The following is a 14,007-nucleotide window of genomic DNA, read 5'->3' as shown; positions in this document are numbered from 1 at the left end:
ATTTACATGCACTTTCATTTATTCCCCACAATAGCCTGAGTAGCCTCATTTTTACAGGTGATAAAATTAAGTCTTACAGAGGTTAAGCAGTTTGTCCAAGAGGAAGCCTAGTAAGTGGAGAAGCTGAGATTAAAAACCCAGGTCTGATTTCAAACCCCATGACTGCAGGTCACTGGTATTCCCACACATTCAATGTGGCAGATACAGTAAAGCTCATTCAATAAAAGCCTGATTTTAACTTTTTTTTCTTTTCTTTTTTTTTTTTTTTTTGAGACAGAGTTTCGCTCTGTTGCTAGGCTGGAATGCAGTGGCTCAATCTCGGCTCACTGCAACCTCCGCCTCCCAGGTTCAAGTAATTCTCCTGCCTCAGCCTCCCCAGTAGCTGGGATTACAGGCACCTGCCACCACACCCAGTTAATTTCTGTATTTTCAGTAGAGACAGGGTTTTACCATGTTGGCCAGGCTGGTCTCAAACTTCTAACCTCAAGTGATCCACCCAACTTGGCCTTCCCACCCTGTGCTAGGATTACAGGCATGAGCCACAGCGCCTGTCCTTGATATTAACGTTAAAATGAGCATAGAGGTGTCTAATCCTTTGTAAGAACAGCAAACTCCAGCTAAAACACTGTCTAAATGAGACACAAGAACTGCTTTATGAAGTCTGCTTTACAACGTAATTTCTAACATTAAAGTGTCAGGACATTGGCTCCAAACTAAAAACTCTAACATCCATCTACCACCCCACATAGGCCTTTACATTTAAAACTGCTTGGCAAGAATAGGGCATGGTGGACTTCTAAACCCCTAGTTTACGTAGCCATACGACAATGCCAGATTTTCTACATGATCAACCAATTCAACCATCAACCACCCAAGTCTACATTTAGACACTTAGTGCAGGTAAATGGCTATATCCTGGATTACCAAACATTAAGAATGGCATTTTAAAAGACATTACCTGTGATGAAAATTTAATTTAATGGAACATTCTTGGCATAACCCTAAAAAGAAAAGACACCAATGAATGGTTGATTTTGAATAACCACACTGCTAATCTAGTTTTAATATCATAAATTCATACTTTATATTCCATTACTATAAGAGGGGAAACAATCCGACCTTCATCACCTCAAAAATGCAAATATATACACACATACATATAATAAAAATATTAGATTTCTTGAGGAATTGAAAATATTCTAACATTATTTTAGAAAAATGTGTTGTCAATTTGTTCTAAAAACAAACTGTGTTCCACAGGCACGTTAACATGTGTCTCACATCAAAGATATCTAATAATAATGTGGGTATAGTCATTTCCTCTGAAGTATTCTAAGAACTTTCAAACGCAAAGGAACTTTTCAAATAGTTCCTTTATTCCCCCCCTTAATCTCAGTTCACACTGGCTGACTTTTCCTCTTGAGCACTTCCAGAAGGAACTCAGAAACCAGTCTGTATTGACGTGCATAAGTAGCATGTGGGGACATTCTTGACTTTTATTAGGTGTGAGCAGAAAACTCTCAAGACACATTTACTTAGAACCCAGAGAAGGCTAAAGGCAATAATATGATGAGGGAGAGAAACAGCTGACACATGAAGACTAGCTTAAAAAATAAATAAAAGAATGACAGACTCTAAAACATGCATCCTAAGGGAAACTGCTGTATTCTGCAGTATTTATTCCCTATGGTTTTTAAGACTGAGGTCAAGAATAACGACGCCTTCCTAAAGTTTTCTTTATTAATACTGTCAAACAGAGTGAATTTATTTATTATCTGTGCTACAACAATATCACTGAGTAATCAGCTAATGTGAGTTTCTACACTGCCTTTTCTGATATTGTGCCTCTTAGCTATGTAATGTGGTGGCATTCTCATGTTAATGGGGACAGAGCCTCACTCTACAAATTACCAGTTTACATTTGACATTAGAATTCTTTTTACTGAAACACCACTGTAATGCTAAAAATGTAAAAATTTGAGGCTCAAAAGTTGAGACTTTGGGAAGCTCCAAGAAAAAAGAGCACTTCCAGAAAGATATTTTAAAAACTGTATTCGAATTTTAAAGTCTATATATTTTTAATTTTAAATTAAAGACAAACTTGGAAGAATCAATCGTATCCCCCCTAAAATCAACTTACTTAATTTAACAAGTGCATTTCTCTTTTCACCATGCTCAATATAACCAAAATTAACTTCCCAACTCTTTAAGCCTTCTTTTTTATCACAATATTTATTTCCACAGAAAAACTGACCTGCAGAAAGGAAAGGAATATTAGCTATGGTAGTTGGTGACAATATTTATCTATATGATCTAGTATTATCCCTAAAATGCACTTCTAAAATATGTAAATTAGCCATAGTCAGCCTTTAAAAACTGACCAGAGTAATACGTTCAACCAACTTGTAAACAAGTATCGAATCAAAGTACTGTTACCAAAAAAATCAGTCACAGAATTCTTGCTTGATAGACTGTATTTAGATAGACATTTTAGGGACTCCCTATTAGGGAATCTTATACTTTGGAAAGACAGTATTAAAGAATGGACATATTTCTCAGAAAGTGGTTTAAGGAAACAAACAAACAAACAAAAAATGTACTCACAAATACCCCAAAAGAAAAAAACACACTTTCCAAAGTACACGCACTTATAGCTGGATGAAACCTTTCAATATTTAATGGTCATAATAAAATTAATATTTTTAAGTATTAGCATAATGACATTTAAATACTAGCACAGATGGCCTTGAAAACACAATTAAAAATTCTAGCACTTTGAGGCGAAGTACAATATGTAGTCAAACCAGATACTCTACATTTTAGTATAACTTGACACTATTATTAACATCACCCACATCACCATGTCCAAAATATATTAAAACCTCCAAAAAAGACTGATAACCTGAGAGAAAAAAAGAGAAACGACTCAACAGTAATTTACTTTGGCAAAAAGACAAGACAAACTTTTATTAATTTATATCATAATAATTTGCACCAACAGGAGCGAATCTGTAACCAGCAAATCTTTTTTCACAAAAATTAAGAAATTATCAAAATGAATTTAGAAAATTACACCCTAAAAAGACTGATTTCTAAATCAGCCTTTTAAACTCATTCCAAATGAGTATTTTATTAAATCTATATTTTTAGTAGGTAAGACTTTGTTGTTAAAATAGTAACAAAATTATAACTTTATAAAAGAAATCACAACAGTAGCTTTCTTTTCCTTCCCTAACTAGTCCTTTATTCAGTTATATGAATTTAGAGACTACCCATCAATTTTTTTTAAAAGGTAACATTATAAACTCACCTGAAAATCTCATTCAATAAAAGTACAACATCTTAAAATTGTGATAGACATTTCAGGATTTCTCATTATTTTAGATAAAAACATACACTAAAGTATAACCCTAGGAAAAGTTAAAATAGCTTTAAATTTATTCTTTTTCCTTAATGTTGTTTCATGGCATATCCAATTTCACACCTAACATATCCAATTTATGGAAGATATATATGAGCTACAATGATAGCATAAATATTTAATCATTTAAAAATGTAATCTTTCCATTTAAAATATTTTTTAAAGTAAGTTTTAAATTATTTCCTTAATGCTACTACATAGTTTTCAGTACTTTAACACTTAAAATGCAATTACTCAGTAAGGAGCTAATTTTATAGCAAGAGACAGTATGGAGATACACAATTTCCAGGAAAAATGTTATGAATAGATTTACAATAATGCATAGAAAAAGCATTTACTGATTGCCTACCAAATATCTGGTCTTTTGCTATTAGACTAAGTATTTGGGCTCAATCTCAGGGACTTCCAAAAATGAGTACTAGCCTGACCCAAAATTCTATTGGGTTTAAAATGATACTTCTACTTTCAAAATGTGGATTTGGCTGAAAACAGTAAGTATCAATTCATTATTCCAAAAATTAATAAAGAATGGAAAAGAATAACGCTTTCTTTTTGTTGAAAGTTGTCTTGCTATGAAATCTTTAATTTGTTAAATATTTTCTACATATTTAGAAATTCATAGAACATTCAACTGAATGTTCTAAAGGCAAAATTATAATGGTAATAATCATTAAAGCATTATATTCTGACCTTTGCTAATAATGTACCATGAATTCACCTTCTCTAATTTTACTTTTGTAGATAAGAATTTCTTGTATATGTTAGGAATGATCTTAATGACTCCAATTCAGAAGCTTAACAAAATAAGTTTATCCTATTAAAAAGCAAAAATTTTAAAGTATTACCTTTTCCTGAAATTACTTCTTTTTCTACTCGCCACCTAAATCCAAACTGACAATAAAAAAAATTACATTTATGTCAATGTAAATTTAAATTAAATTTAAATTATACAGAAATCTAAACATGGAGCCAACAATCACATTCACCAACCTAAAAAATAAATGTAATTCCCATGACAGATTTTTCTCTTCTTACAGGATTTGAAGAAAATACACTGAACAATTAGCAATTTATCTGTTAAGAACAAACTACTTTAAGATAGCTTAAAAGTTATAGGTGCCAGACCACAAGATACCTAAGTTAACAATAAGATGTTAAAAGAGGTTATGGTATAGTAAAGAGGTAGTATATTCTAGTACAAAAAGTACAGCCTTTGGAGTCAGATTATTTATGTTTGCATTTTAGGTCTACTACTTAACAGTTGTATAGTACAGGGCAAATTATTTAATCTCTTTTTGCCTCAGCTTCCTCATACATGTAAAGTAGAAATATGAGTACCTACTTCCTTGGTACTCATAGAGGTTTAAAGAGGTTTAAACGAGATAATACATATGAAGCACTCAGAATAGTAACTAGTAGACTCTTAACAATCATGCTTCTTGGTATTTACCCAAATGAGCTGAAAACTAATGTCCACACAAAAGCCTAAATATAGGTGTTTACAGCAACTTTATTTCTAACTGCCAAAACTTGGAAGCAACCAAGATGTTCTTCATTAAGTGAATGGATAAACAACTGTGGTACATCCAGACAATTAATATTATTCAGTGGTAAGAAGAAATATCAAACCATGAAGACATGGAGAAACTTAAGTGCATATTACAAAGTGAAAGAACCCAATCTGAAAAGACTACATATATATGATTTCAACTATATGATATTCCGGAAAAGGCAAAACTATGGATGAAGTAGAAAGATCAGTAGTTGCCAGGGATTAGGAAGGAAGGTGGGACGAACAGGTGGAGCACAGAGGATTTTTAGGGCAGTGCAAGTATTCTCTATGATACTATAATGGTAGACACACATCATCACACATTTGTCAAAGCAGTAGAATGTACAATATCAAGAGTGAACCCTAATGTAAGCTATGGACTTCAAATGATAATGATGTATCAATGTAGGTTCACTGATTGTAACAAATGTACCACTCTGGTGTGGGATGCTGACAGTAGGGGATGCTATGCATGCATGAGGGCAGGGGGTATATGGGAACTCTGTACTTTCTGCTCAATTTTGTTGTAAACCTAAAAATGCTCTAAAAATTAAAAACAAACAAAAAATACACTTGGGAAGATTACTTGAACCCGGGAGGTGGAGGCTGCAGTGAGCCATGATCATGCCACTGCATTCCATCCACCCTGGGCAACTGAGCAAGATCCTGTCTCAAAACAAACAAAAACAACAACAAACAAAAACAAACAAAAAACCACTCAAGGCTAGAAACATGCATACCTGTACCCAGCTCAAGAAGCTCTTGTCACTCATTAGGTCTTAACCTTGGGAAAGTTACTTAACTTCTTTTTTTTTTTTTTTTTGAGACGGAGTCTCGCTCTGTCGCCCAGGCTGGAGTGCAGTGGCCGGATCTCAGCTCACTGCAAGCTCCGCCTCCCGGGTTTACGCCATTCTCCTGCCTCAGCCTCCCGAGTAGCTGGGACTACAGGCGCCCGCCATCCCGCCCGGCTAATTTTTTGTATTTTTTTAGTAGAGACGGGGTTTCACCGTGTTAGCCAGAATGGTCTCGACCTCCTGACCTCGTGTTCCGCCCGTCTCGGCCTCCCAAAGTGCTGGGATTGCAGGCTTGAGCCACGGCGCCCGGCCGGAAAGTTACTTAACTTCTGTACTTCCTCTTCATGTATAAAAATGGAAATAGTAACAACCTTAAGTTCACAGGATTGCTATAGTAAGACAGAGGATTCAGATAAAGTGTTCAATGCCTGGCTAACTTCAGTTTGTTGTGGGTTGTTTGTTTTGTTTGTTTTCAGCCTTCCAAATAGCTAGGACTACAGGCATGTGCTACCCCGCCTGGCTAATTTTACTTTTTATAGAGATAAGGTCTCACTATATTGCCTAGGCTGGTTTTGAACTCCTGGCCTCAAGCTATCCTCCCACCTCAGTCTCCCAAAGTACTGGGATTACAGGCAACAGCCACTGTGCCTGGCAATTTCAATTATTTTTTTAAAAAAATCATCAATCTATTACTTGAATTTGGCAATTTTGTATTTTAAATGCAAATAAAGGCTCAAAATATTTCAAAATATTCTGATTAAAACCCAACAAAAATAAAATCCTCCAAATCTAGGGGAAAAAATAAAATTTCAGGATAACTCTGTTTAATTCTATTTTTTAGCCTATATATGTATGTGGAGATTGCTTGCATCCAACATATGTGAGGATGTCTACTGAAGCACAGCCAAGTGTAACAGTAACAGTTTCCAAACTTTCTTCTTCATTCATTAATCTATTCACCAAATAACTTATTAAGCAACTACCTACTGGGCGTGGCATTCCACTGAGGATAAAAAGTGATTATTAAAATAGTGTGTCAACAAGAAGGTTATAATCTTATGAGGAAATAATAAATGTAACAAAACAAATTACATTATATCCTACTAGTTAAAGACTGTATATTGTTTCCTGACATAAATGTCCTAGTTTGGATTAAAGTTGAAGTTATTCAGGATTTGGTGCCGAGCCTCCTTTTCTTCTCACTCTGCACTCATCACAATGAGGTCACGTATGCAAGCAGTAAACAAGGATTCTGACTTTATCACCATCGACTTGAACTTTTATGTATACGAAAAATAAACTTTCCAGCTCATTCAAGCCAGTGGTTTTTTTCGGGGAGTGTTCTCTGTCCCTGTAGCTGGACCTATCAATGATACATTGATCCAACTAAAAAGGGGAAATGCAATAAAGAAAGGAATAGGAGTAAGAGGCAAAGATGGAAATTCACTAAAAATGCTCTAAAAGAATCTACTGTATATATTAGGAGCTGTTTTTAATTAAGTGAATAATACACTGTCTTTGTATAAATAAAGGGAAGAGAAAATGCATCCTAGTGAGGGAACCAAAGGCATTACTCTTTCTCCAACACCTCAAACATGGTATACCAAAACTAAACTCTTGCCCCCCAGCAAAAAAAATCACCCTCCAAATTCTGTATTTTTCTCAGCATCCGTGCTCAGAATCTGTGAGTCATATCTGATTTCTTGCTGCATTTACCCTCAAATACAATCACTCATCATGTTCTAGCAGGAAAATACACTTTTTTTCAAGCTTATTCTCTTTAAAGTACGATTTCTAGTGGTATTCCTTTTTAAAAAACTGAGAACTCAATTATTTAATTTTTATTTATGTATATTTTCTCCCCTCAACTAGACTAGTTTTTTCTGAAGAGTACTATTAATCCACAGTACCTCGTCCAGTTTCAATAGATACTGAACAACAACAACAAAATACTGAAGAATTACGATGGTATTAGGAAGTGGGGAAAAATAAAAGAAAAAAAGAAAAAAAAAACAACAACTTAAGAACAATCTATGAATAAGCCAGGGCTGAAAAAGCTCCTTTGTTACATGCTCCTAGAAAGAGATAATTTTCACACTTGATTTATAATATAGTTAACTTTAGGTAACTCCAATTACTGTGGTGCTTTTTGAATCAGATGTGGTACAGAGAAGACAGCTGTGAACTAGAGTCCACAACTAGTTTATAAGAAACAGAAGTTTTGGGGATATATTAAGTACATGAGTTTATAAATAGGGTATACAAAATGAACATTATTACTATTTTCTATAAGAAACTGTGAAGCAACACACTTACTAAAGGCACTACTGAAAAAATTATTAAATCAACCTGGTTCTAATGAGATCAAATGATTTAAATGACAAAGAAATCTTCATGATACATAAATATAAGATAGCTTTTTAAACAGGTTTTTGTCTTAATACAAATATACAGTATCTACAACACATATTTATGCAACATTCCCTCCTCTCACATTTCTAACTGAGATCTGCTCCTGGGTCACCTTTTCCAGCTATAATTTGGTGTTAGAGATAGAAATAAAAATAACTTTTTTTTTTTAGAGTCTCACTGTCACCCACACTGAAATGCAGTGGCATGATCAGAGCTCACTGTAGCCTCAAACTCCTGGACTCAAGCAACCCTCTAACCTCAGCCTCCCAAGTAGCTAGAACTAAAGGCATGCACCTGGCTAATTTTTTTTAGTTTTTGTGGAGACAAGGTCTTACTATATTGCCCAGGCTGGTCTTGAACTCCTGGCCTCAAGCAATCTTCCTGCCTCAGCCTCCCAAACTGCTGAGATTACAGGAATGAGCCATCACAGCCAACCAAAACTAAAAATATTAACTAAAGTAAGATGTAAAGTGGGAAAGGAAATCTGCCATTACTAATTAGCACTGATTGAAATGTTAATTTTACTATAATAGACATTTACGTAATAGAAGATGTACATCTGGATCTCTATAAATGGTAATCAATTTTTAAAATCTATCAATTTCAAACATCATCTGTGAAATAAGACACTATTCTGTAGAGTTAAATCATCCATCACAATCACTAGAGGCTCTAGACTAGAGTCAGGATGAAACAGGATCCAATACCCACTTGTGTTTAATTTTAGACTTTTCATGCCTCAGCTCACAAAAGAAAAAAAGCATAAATTTCCTTCTAAATTTCCATAGGCCTTTTGTAAACTCCACAGCTGCAGAGGTTAAATGGTCCAAATGACACATCATAAATGCAGGACAACTGAGTCTAGAATTAGCATCTTTAAAAGAATAATGTGGGGGGAGGGCATGATAGTATAATAAAAGTTAATATTTTACTTGAATAAGAACCTCTTTCTAAAAATACGTGGAAAGCATACCTTATTTTCTTTATATTTACTGAGATCTGCTATGCAGTATTCCTTAAATAATTTATCATAGTATTTCTTAGCAAGTCTCTTCTCCCTAGATCCATAAAAATATAATTATACATTTAGAAACTCAACCATGGTTTGCTACTTTCAAGTGATGTCAAAGAATACATATGACATAAATATTAAAGTTTTAAGAGAACTATTACTTACGTGTGCATGGAATATCTGGATACTAACTATTAAAAGTGGTTCACTCAGGGAGGGAAATTAGAGAATGACAGTCACAAATGAGAAGGAGAATCACTCTTCACTGTTTACCCTTTGTAATGTTTGAATTTAAAAAAACATTTTCAGGTATGACTTTTTTCCAAAACATTTTAAAAATTAAAGCAGCAGCATATAATAGCATATTACAAGATAACACACAATACTGTAAAAAAAAATGTTTTTTTTGAAGACTAAGTCAAACAATGAGAAGTCAGTTAAAACTGCCAAAAATTACCAAAAGAACCAAATAATCCTAGGTATGATTTTATGTCCTTGATTCTGAACTGTTCTATGAAGGGGCTACGAAGCGACAAAAAACCACTCAGAAAACAGGAGAAACAGGACTAAAGCATTTGATGCATTATGCCTCTGATGGCTAATTACCAAGTCATGTCCATTTCGTCGTCCTCATTCCATAGGAATCTATGATTTTCTCGTATAACATCCAAGTCTGTCTTGTCATTTTCCCTGGAAAACAGAACTTTTTAATTTAATACAAAAACAAAAGTAGTCAAATTTAGGTTAAATAGCTCTGTAGGTTTTGGAAAATTTTATTAAAAATATAATACATGAATATAGTTCTTTTGTGAGTATATATATTTGTTCATATATTTATAAAAATACTTCAGTATTTTCAAAATGTACTTATAAAAAAAAGTACTACAGAAGCAAGTTAAATGGATAAGGAATCCGTCTGTAGCATTGGTTTCAATTATACAAATGGTGCTAAGTTACCAAAGCTAGAATGAGAAACCTGACTAAACACTAAATGAATAAAGAAAAGTGAATGAAAATAAGTTTCAGAATCTAACCAAAAGTCTATAAAACACCACTCTGCTGAGATTTAATTTTAAAAAATATGGAAAGTTTTCCATATCTCATTTTACTACAGTTTCCTAGGTAGAAGACTGAGTAAAGGAGGAAGACAGTCAAAGGGATTGATCTTTTAAAATAAAATGCTAACAGTCTGGGGGTAAAAAAAAAAAGAAAAAAGAGTGATTGTTGGGAGATACAGGATAAATTGATAGGGGAGATAAATTGGGGGTAAATGAGATGGTACTAAAGTTTCTCAGAGCGCTGCCAACTCAGAAAATTGTTAGAGGGGAAAAAAAAAAAACTCACATAAAACTAAGAAGTTCTAAGACCTGTGGACACTATAGCAGTACAATTCACAATTGCAAAGCTATGGAACCGACCAAAGTGCCCATTAACCAATGAGTGGATAAAGAAAATGTGGTGTATATATATACACAACATGGAATATTACTCAGCCACAGAAAGTAATGAAATGATGTCTTTTGCAGTAATTTGGATGGAGCCAGAGGCCATTATTCTAAGTGAAGTAACTCAGGAATGGAAAACCAAATATCCTATGTTCTCATTTACACGTGGGAGCTAAGCTATGAGGACGCAAAGGCAAAAGAGTCATATAATGGACGTTAGGGACTTAAGGTGGGGGAAGGCCGGGAGGGAGGTGAGGGATAAAAGACTACATTTTAGGAATTGCATACAGTGCTCGGGTGATGAGTGCACTAAAATCTCAGAAATCACCACTAAAGAAGTTTTCCAGGCAACTAAAAACCACCTGTATCCCAAAAACTATTGAAATAAAAATAAAAATTAAAAAAACAAAAACAAGGTTGGGCGCGGTGGCTCAAGCCTGTAATCCCAACACTTTGGGAGGCCGAGGTGGGCGGATCACCAGGTCAGGAGATCGAGACCATCCCGGCTAACACGGTGAAACCCCGTCTCTATTAAAAATACAAAAAAATTAGTCGGGCGTGGTGGCAGGCGCCTGTAGTCCCAGCTACTCTGGAGGCTGAGGCAGGAGAATGGCGTGAACCAGGGAGGCGGAGCTTGCAGTGAGCCGAGATGGCGCCACTGCACTCCAGCCTGGGCGACAGGGCGAGACTCCTTCTCAAAAAAAAATAAAACAAAAACAAAAAAAAAAATAAAACAAAACAAAACAAGAAGTTCTGATATAAGAGCCTTAAACATGGGAAGGACGTTGATGTGCAAGAAATGCTAGAGTGAGATTTCTTGTTTACCTATCTTTTAAAAAGCAATCCCAAACATTAAGGTCCAAAAATTTCCTTATTTCAAAGATCTTTGCCAAGAAGACACATGGTATACCTCACATATCCTTTTATCACCAGGATTGTGCCCGGCTCAGCATGTATAGAGTCTACCTGAGGCCTGTTCAAAGAAATTAGATTCATGAAGAGCTACTCAGTTAGGACCTGTGGATGGTATCTCTACCTTATAAGATAAAAAAGAAACAGGGGCCAGGCGAGGTGGCTCACGCCTGTAATCCCAGCACTTTGGGAGGCCAAGGCGCATGGATTACGAGGTCAGGAGTTCAAGACCAGCCTGGCCAAGATGGTGAAACCCCGTCTCTACTAAAAATACAAAAATTAGCCAGGCACAGTGGCAGGAGCTTGTAATCCCAGCTACTCGGGAGACTGAGGTAGGAGAATCGCTTGAACCACGGCAGCAGAGGTTGCAGTGAGCTGAGATCAAGCCACTGCTCTCCAGCCTGAGCAACAGAGTGAGACTCCATCTTAAAACAAAAAAAAAAGGCAAACTGGAATAGAAATCAGGGAAGAATGACAGAATCAGAAGGCACAGTAGCTGTGGGTCTTTAAAGTTCTCCATAACCCACATTCCCTTCTATGTAAACTTCCTGATACTTACCCCAAACGCTTGAAATCTTCTTTTTTGCCACCATAATATAAAATATAGTCATTTACAAACTTTGTATGTCTTTGATACTGAAATGCAAAAAATTAAGGATTTTATTCTCTCAGGAGTTGTTTGGTGTCATAATATATTGTCGATTGGGGGTAAAAAAAGCATAGTATGAGTCTATTTAGTTTTTTTAAAAATACGCACCACTGGGCGTGGTGGCTCACGCCTGTAATCCCAGCACTTTGGGAGGCCGAGGTGGGTGGATCACGAGGTCAGGAGATTGAGACCATCCTGGCTAACATGGTGAAACCCCGTTTCTACTAAAAATATAAAAAATTAGCTGGGCGTGGTGGCGGGTGCCTGTGGTCCCAGCTACTCAGGAGGCTGAGGCAGGAGAATGGCGTGAAAACAGGAGGCGGAGCTTGCAGTGAGCAGAGATCAGGCCACTGCGCTCCAGCCTGGGCAACAGAGCGAGACTCTGTCTCAAAAAAGTAAACAAATAAATAAAAATAAAAAATAAAAGTATTCACATAGTATACATGCTTATACATTCAGAAAATCTAGAAGGGTATATATTAAATTGTTGAAAGTGAAGATTGCAAAGTAGAGGCTTTCTTTTGAATATTTTTCAAGCATATACTACTCTTGTGATAAAAATATATCTCCATCTGGGGAGAAAGACAGCTTCTTATTCTATTGCTGAACTGCATATAGCCTCCTACCACCACTCATTCTAATAATCACAATATGAAAAATTTAAAAATTATAGTTTCTAAAAGTAGAGTAGAATTTATCTTTCATTATCATAAAATATAATTTATCTATTTTAGTAATGATAAAGCCTCTAAGTAGAAGATGCAACTTTTATAATATGAAATCCTAACATTACACTTTCAAAAAAAGCAAATATAAAAAATCAGTTTTTATATTGTCTTTTAAATTCAAAGAATAAAATGCCATGTTTACTTTCAAAGCAGTGTAACAAAATATATGAGCATTTTACTGTTTTAAAAAGCTCAACAGCACTCTCTCTAGAGCCAAACATGCATATAATAGCTAACCTCGCCTTCTACAATACTCTGTGACTATTACATTAAAGATATATAGTGATTTAATTGATCATAATGTGTACTAACAGACAATTTAATCAGAAAGTGATATTTTCATATTGTAACAAACCAGTTACTATTTCAGGGGGGAAAAAAAGAGAGAGAGAGAAAGAAAGAAAAGCCAAATATCTGGAGATCTGGATTCTAGCTCTTGATCTACCACTAACTGGTCACATGACCATGGCAAGCCATGTAACCTATCAGAGCTGGGGTCAGCAAACATTTTCTGCAAAGGGCCAGATGGTAAATATTTCAGGCTTTGCAAGCCATATGGTCTCTGTTGCAAATGCTCAGTTCTGCCATTTTAGCATGAAAGCAGCTAAAGACAACATATAAATGAAGCATGGCTGTATTCCAATATAATTTTATGTACAAGAACAGGTGGTGGATGGAACTTTTGCTTCCGGGAAGATGGAGTAGGCAAAGATGTACTTCTCCCTATTCCTCATACTAACAACAACTAAAATCCTTGTACATTATATATCAAACATAAAAACACTCTAAAAGGTAGAGGGAAGAAGGCACACCACTAGGGACCTCCTGAAGACCTATGGTATGACATGATAGCGAGTTCGCTAGGTTTTCTTTTTGTCTCATATATCCTAGATTTGGAGGTAAAGAAGCTGACAACCTGGAAACACCAACAGGCACGGACTAAAAAAGCCTCAACAAAAGCCTGTTCTCTCTAACCAAATGACCAAGAGTCAGTTTAGCAAGACAACTTTTAGACAATAACTACTCTACGCTTGTCAAACAACCCAGAGAAAACTATGGCTCCCAGTCAGAATCGCAATTAT

General features: G+C 35.4%; 1 protein-coding gene across 2 annotated transcripts in view; it reads right to left on the bottom strand.

Annotated features, from left to right (window-relative positions):
• LOC104658026 (protein FRA10AC1) overlaps positions 1–14,007 on the bottom strand; it is a 33,831-nt gene that overhangs the window by 13,719 nt on the left and 6,105 nt on the right. For both annotated transcript variants that reach the window (XM_010357918.2, XM_010357919.2), the window contains exons 5-10: positions 12,108–12,184; positions 9,798–9,881; positions 9,153–9,237; positions 4,267–4,312; positions 2,141–2,254; positions 959–1,001 (exon numbers count right to left, since the gene is read on the bottom strand). In XM_010357918.2, the coding sequence (XP_010356220.1) occupies positions 959–1,001; positions 2,141–2,254; positions 4,267–4,312; positions 9,153–9,237; positions 9,798–9,881; positions 12,108–12,184 (449 nt within the window). The remainder of the gene's footprint in view (positions 1–958; positions 1,002–2,140; positions 2,255–4,266; positions 4,313–9,152; positions 9,238–9,797; positions 9,882–12,107; positions 12,185–14,007) is intronic.

Source organism: Rhinopithecus roxellana, chromosome 11, assembly GCF_007565055.1.
Source record: "Rhinopithecus roxellana isolate Shanxi Qingling chromosome 11, ASM756505v1, whole genome shotgun sequence".
Taxonomy (NCBI): domain Eukaryota; kingdom Metazoa; phylum Chordata; class Mammalia; order Primates; family Cercopithecidae; genus Rhinopithecus; species Rhinopithecus roxellana.
This window is presented reverse-complemented; position numbering and strand designations above follow the sequence as displayed.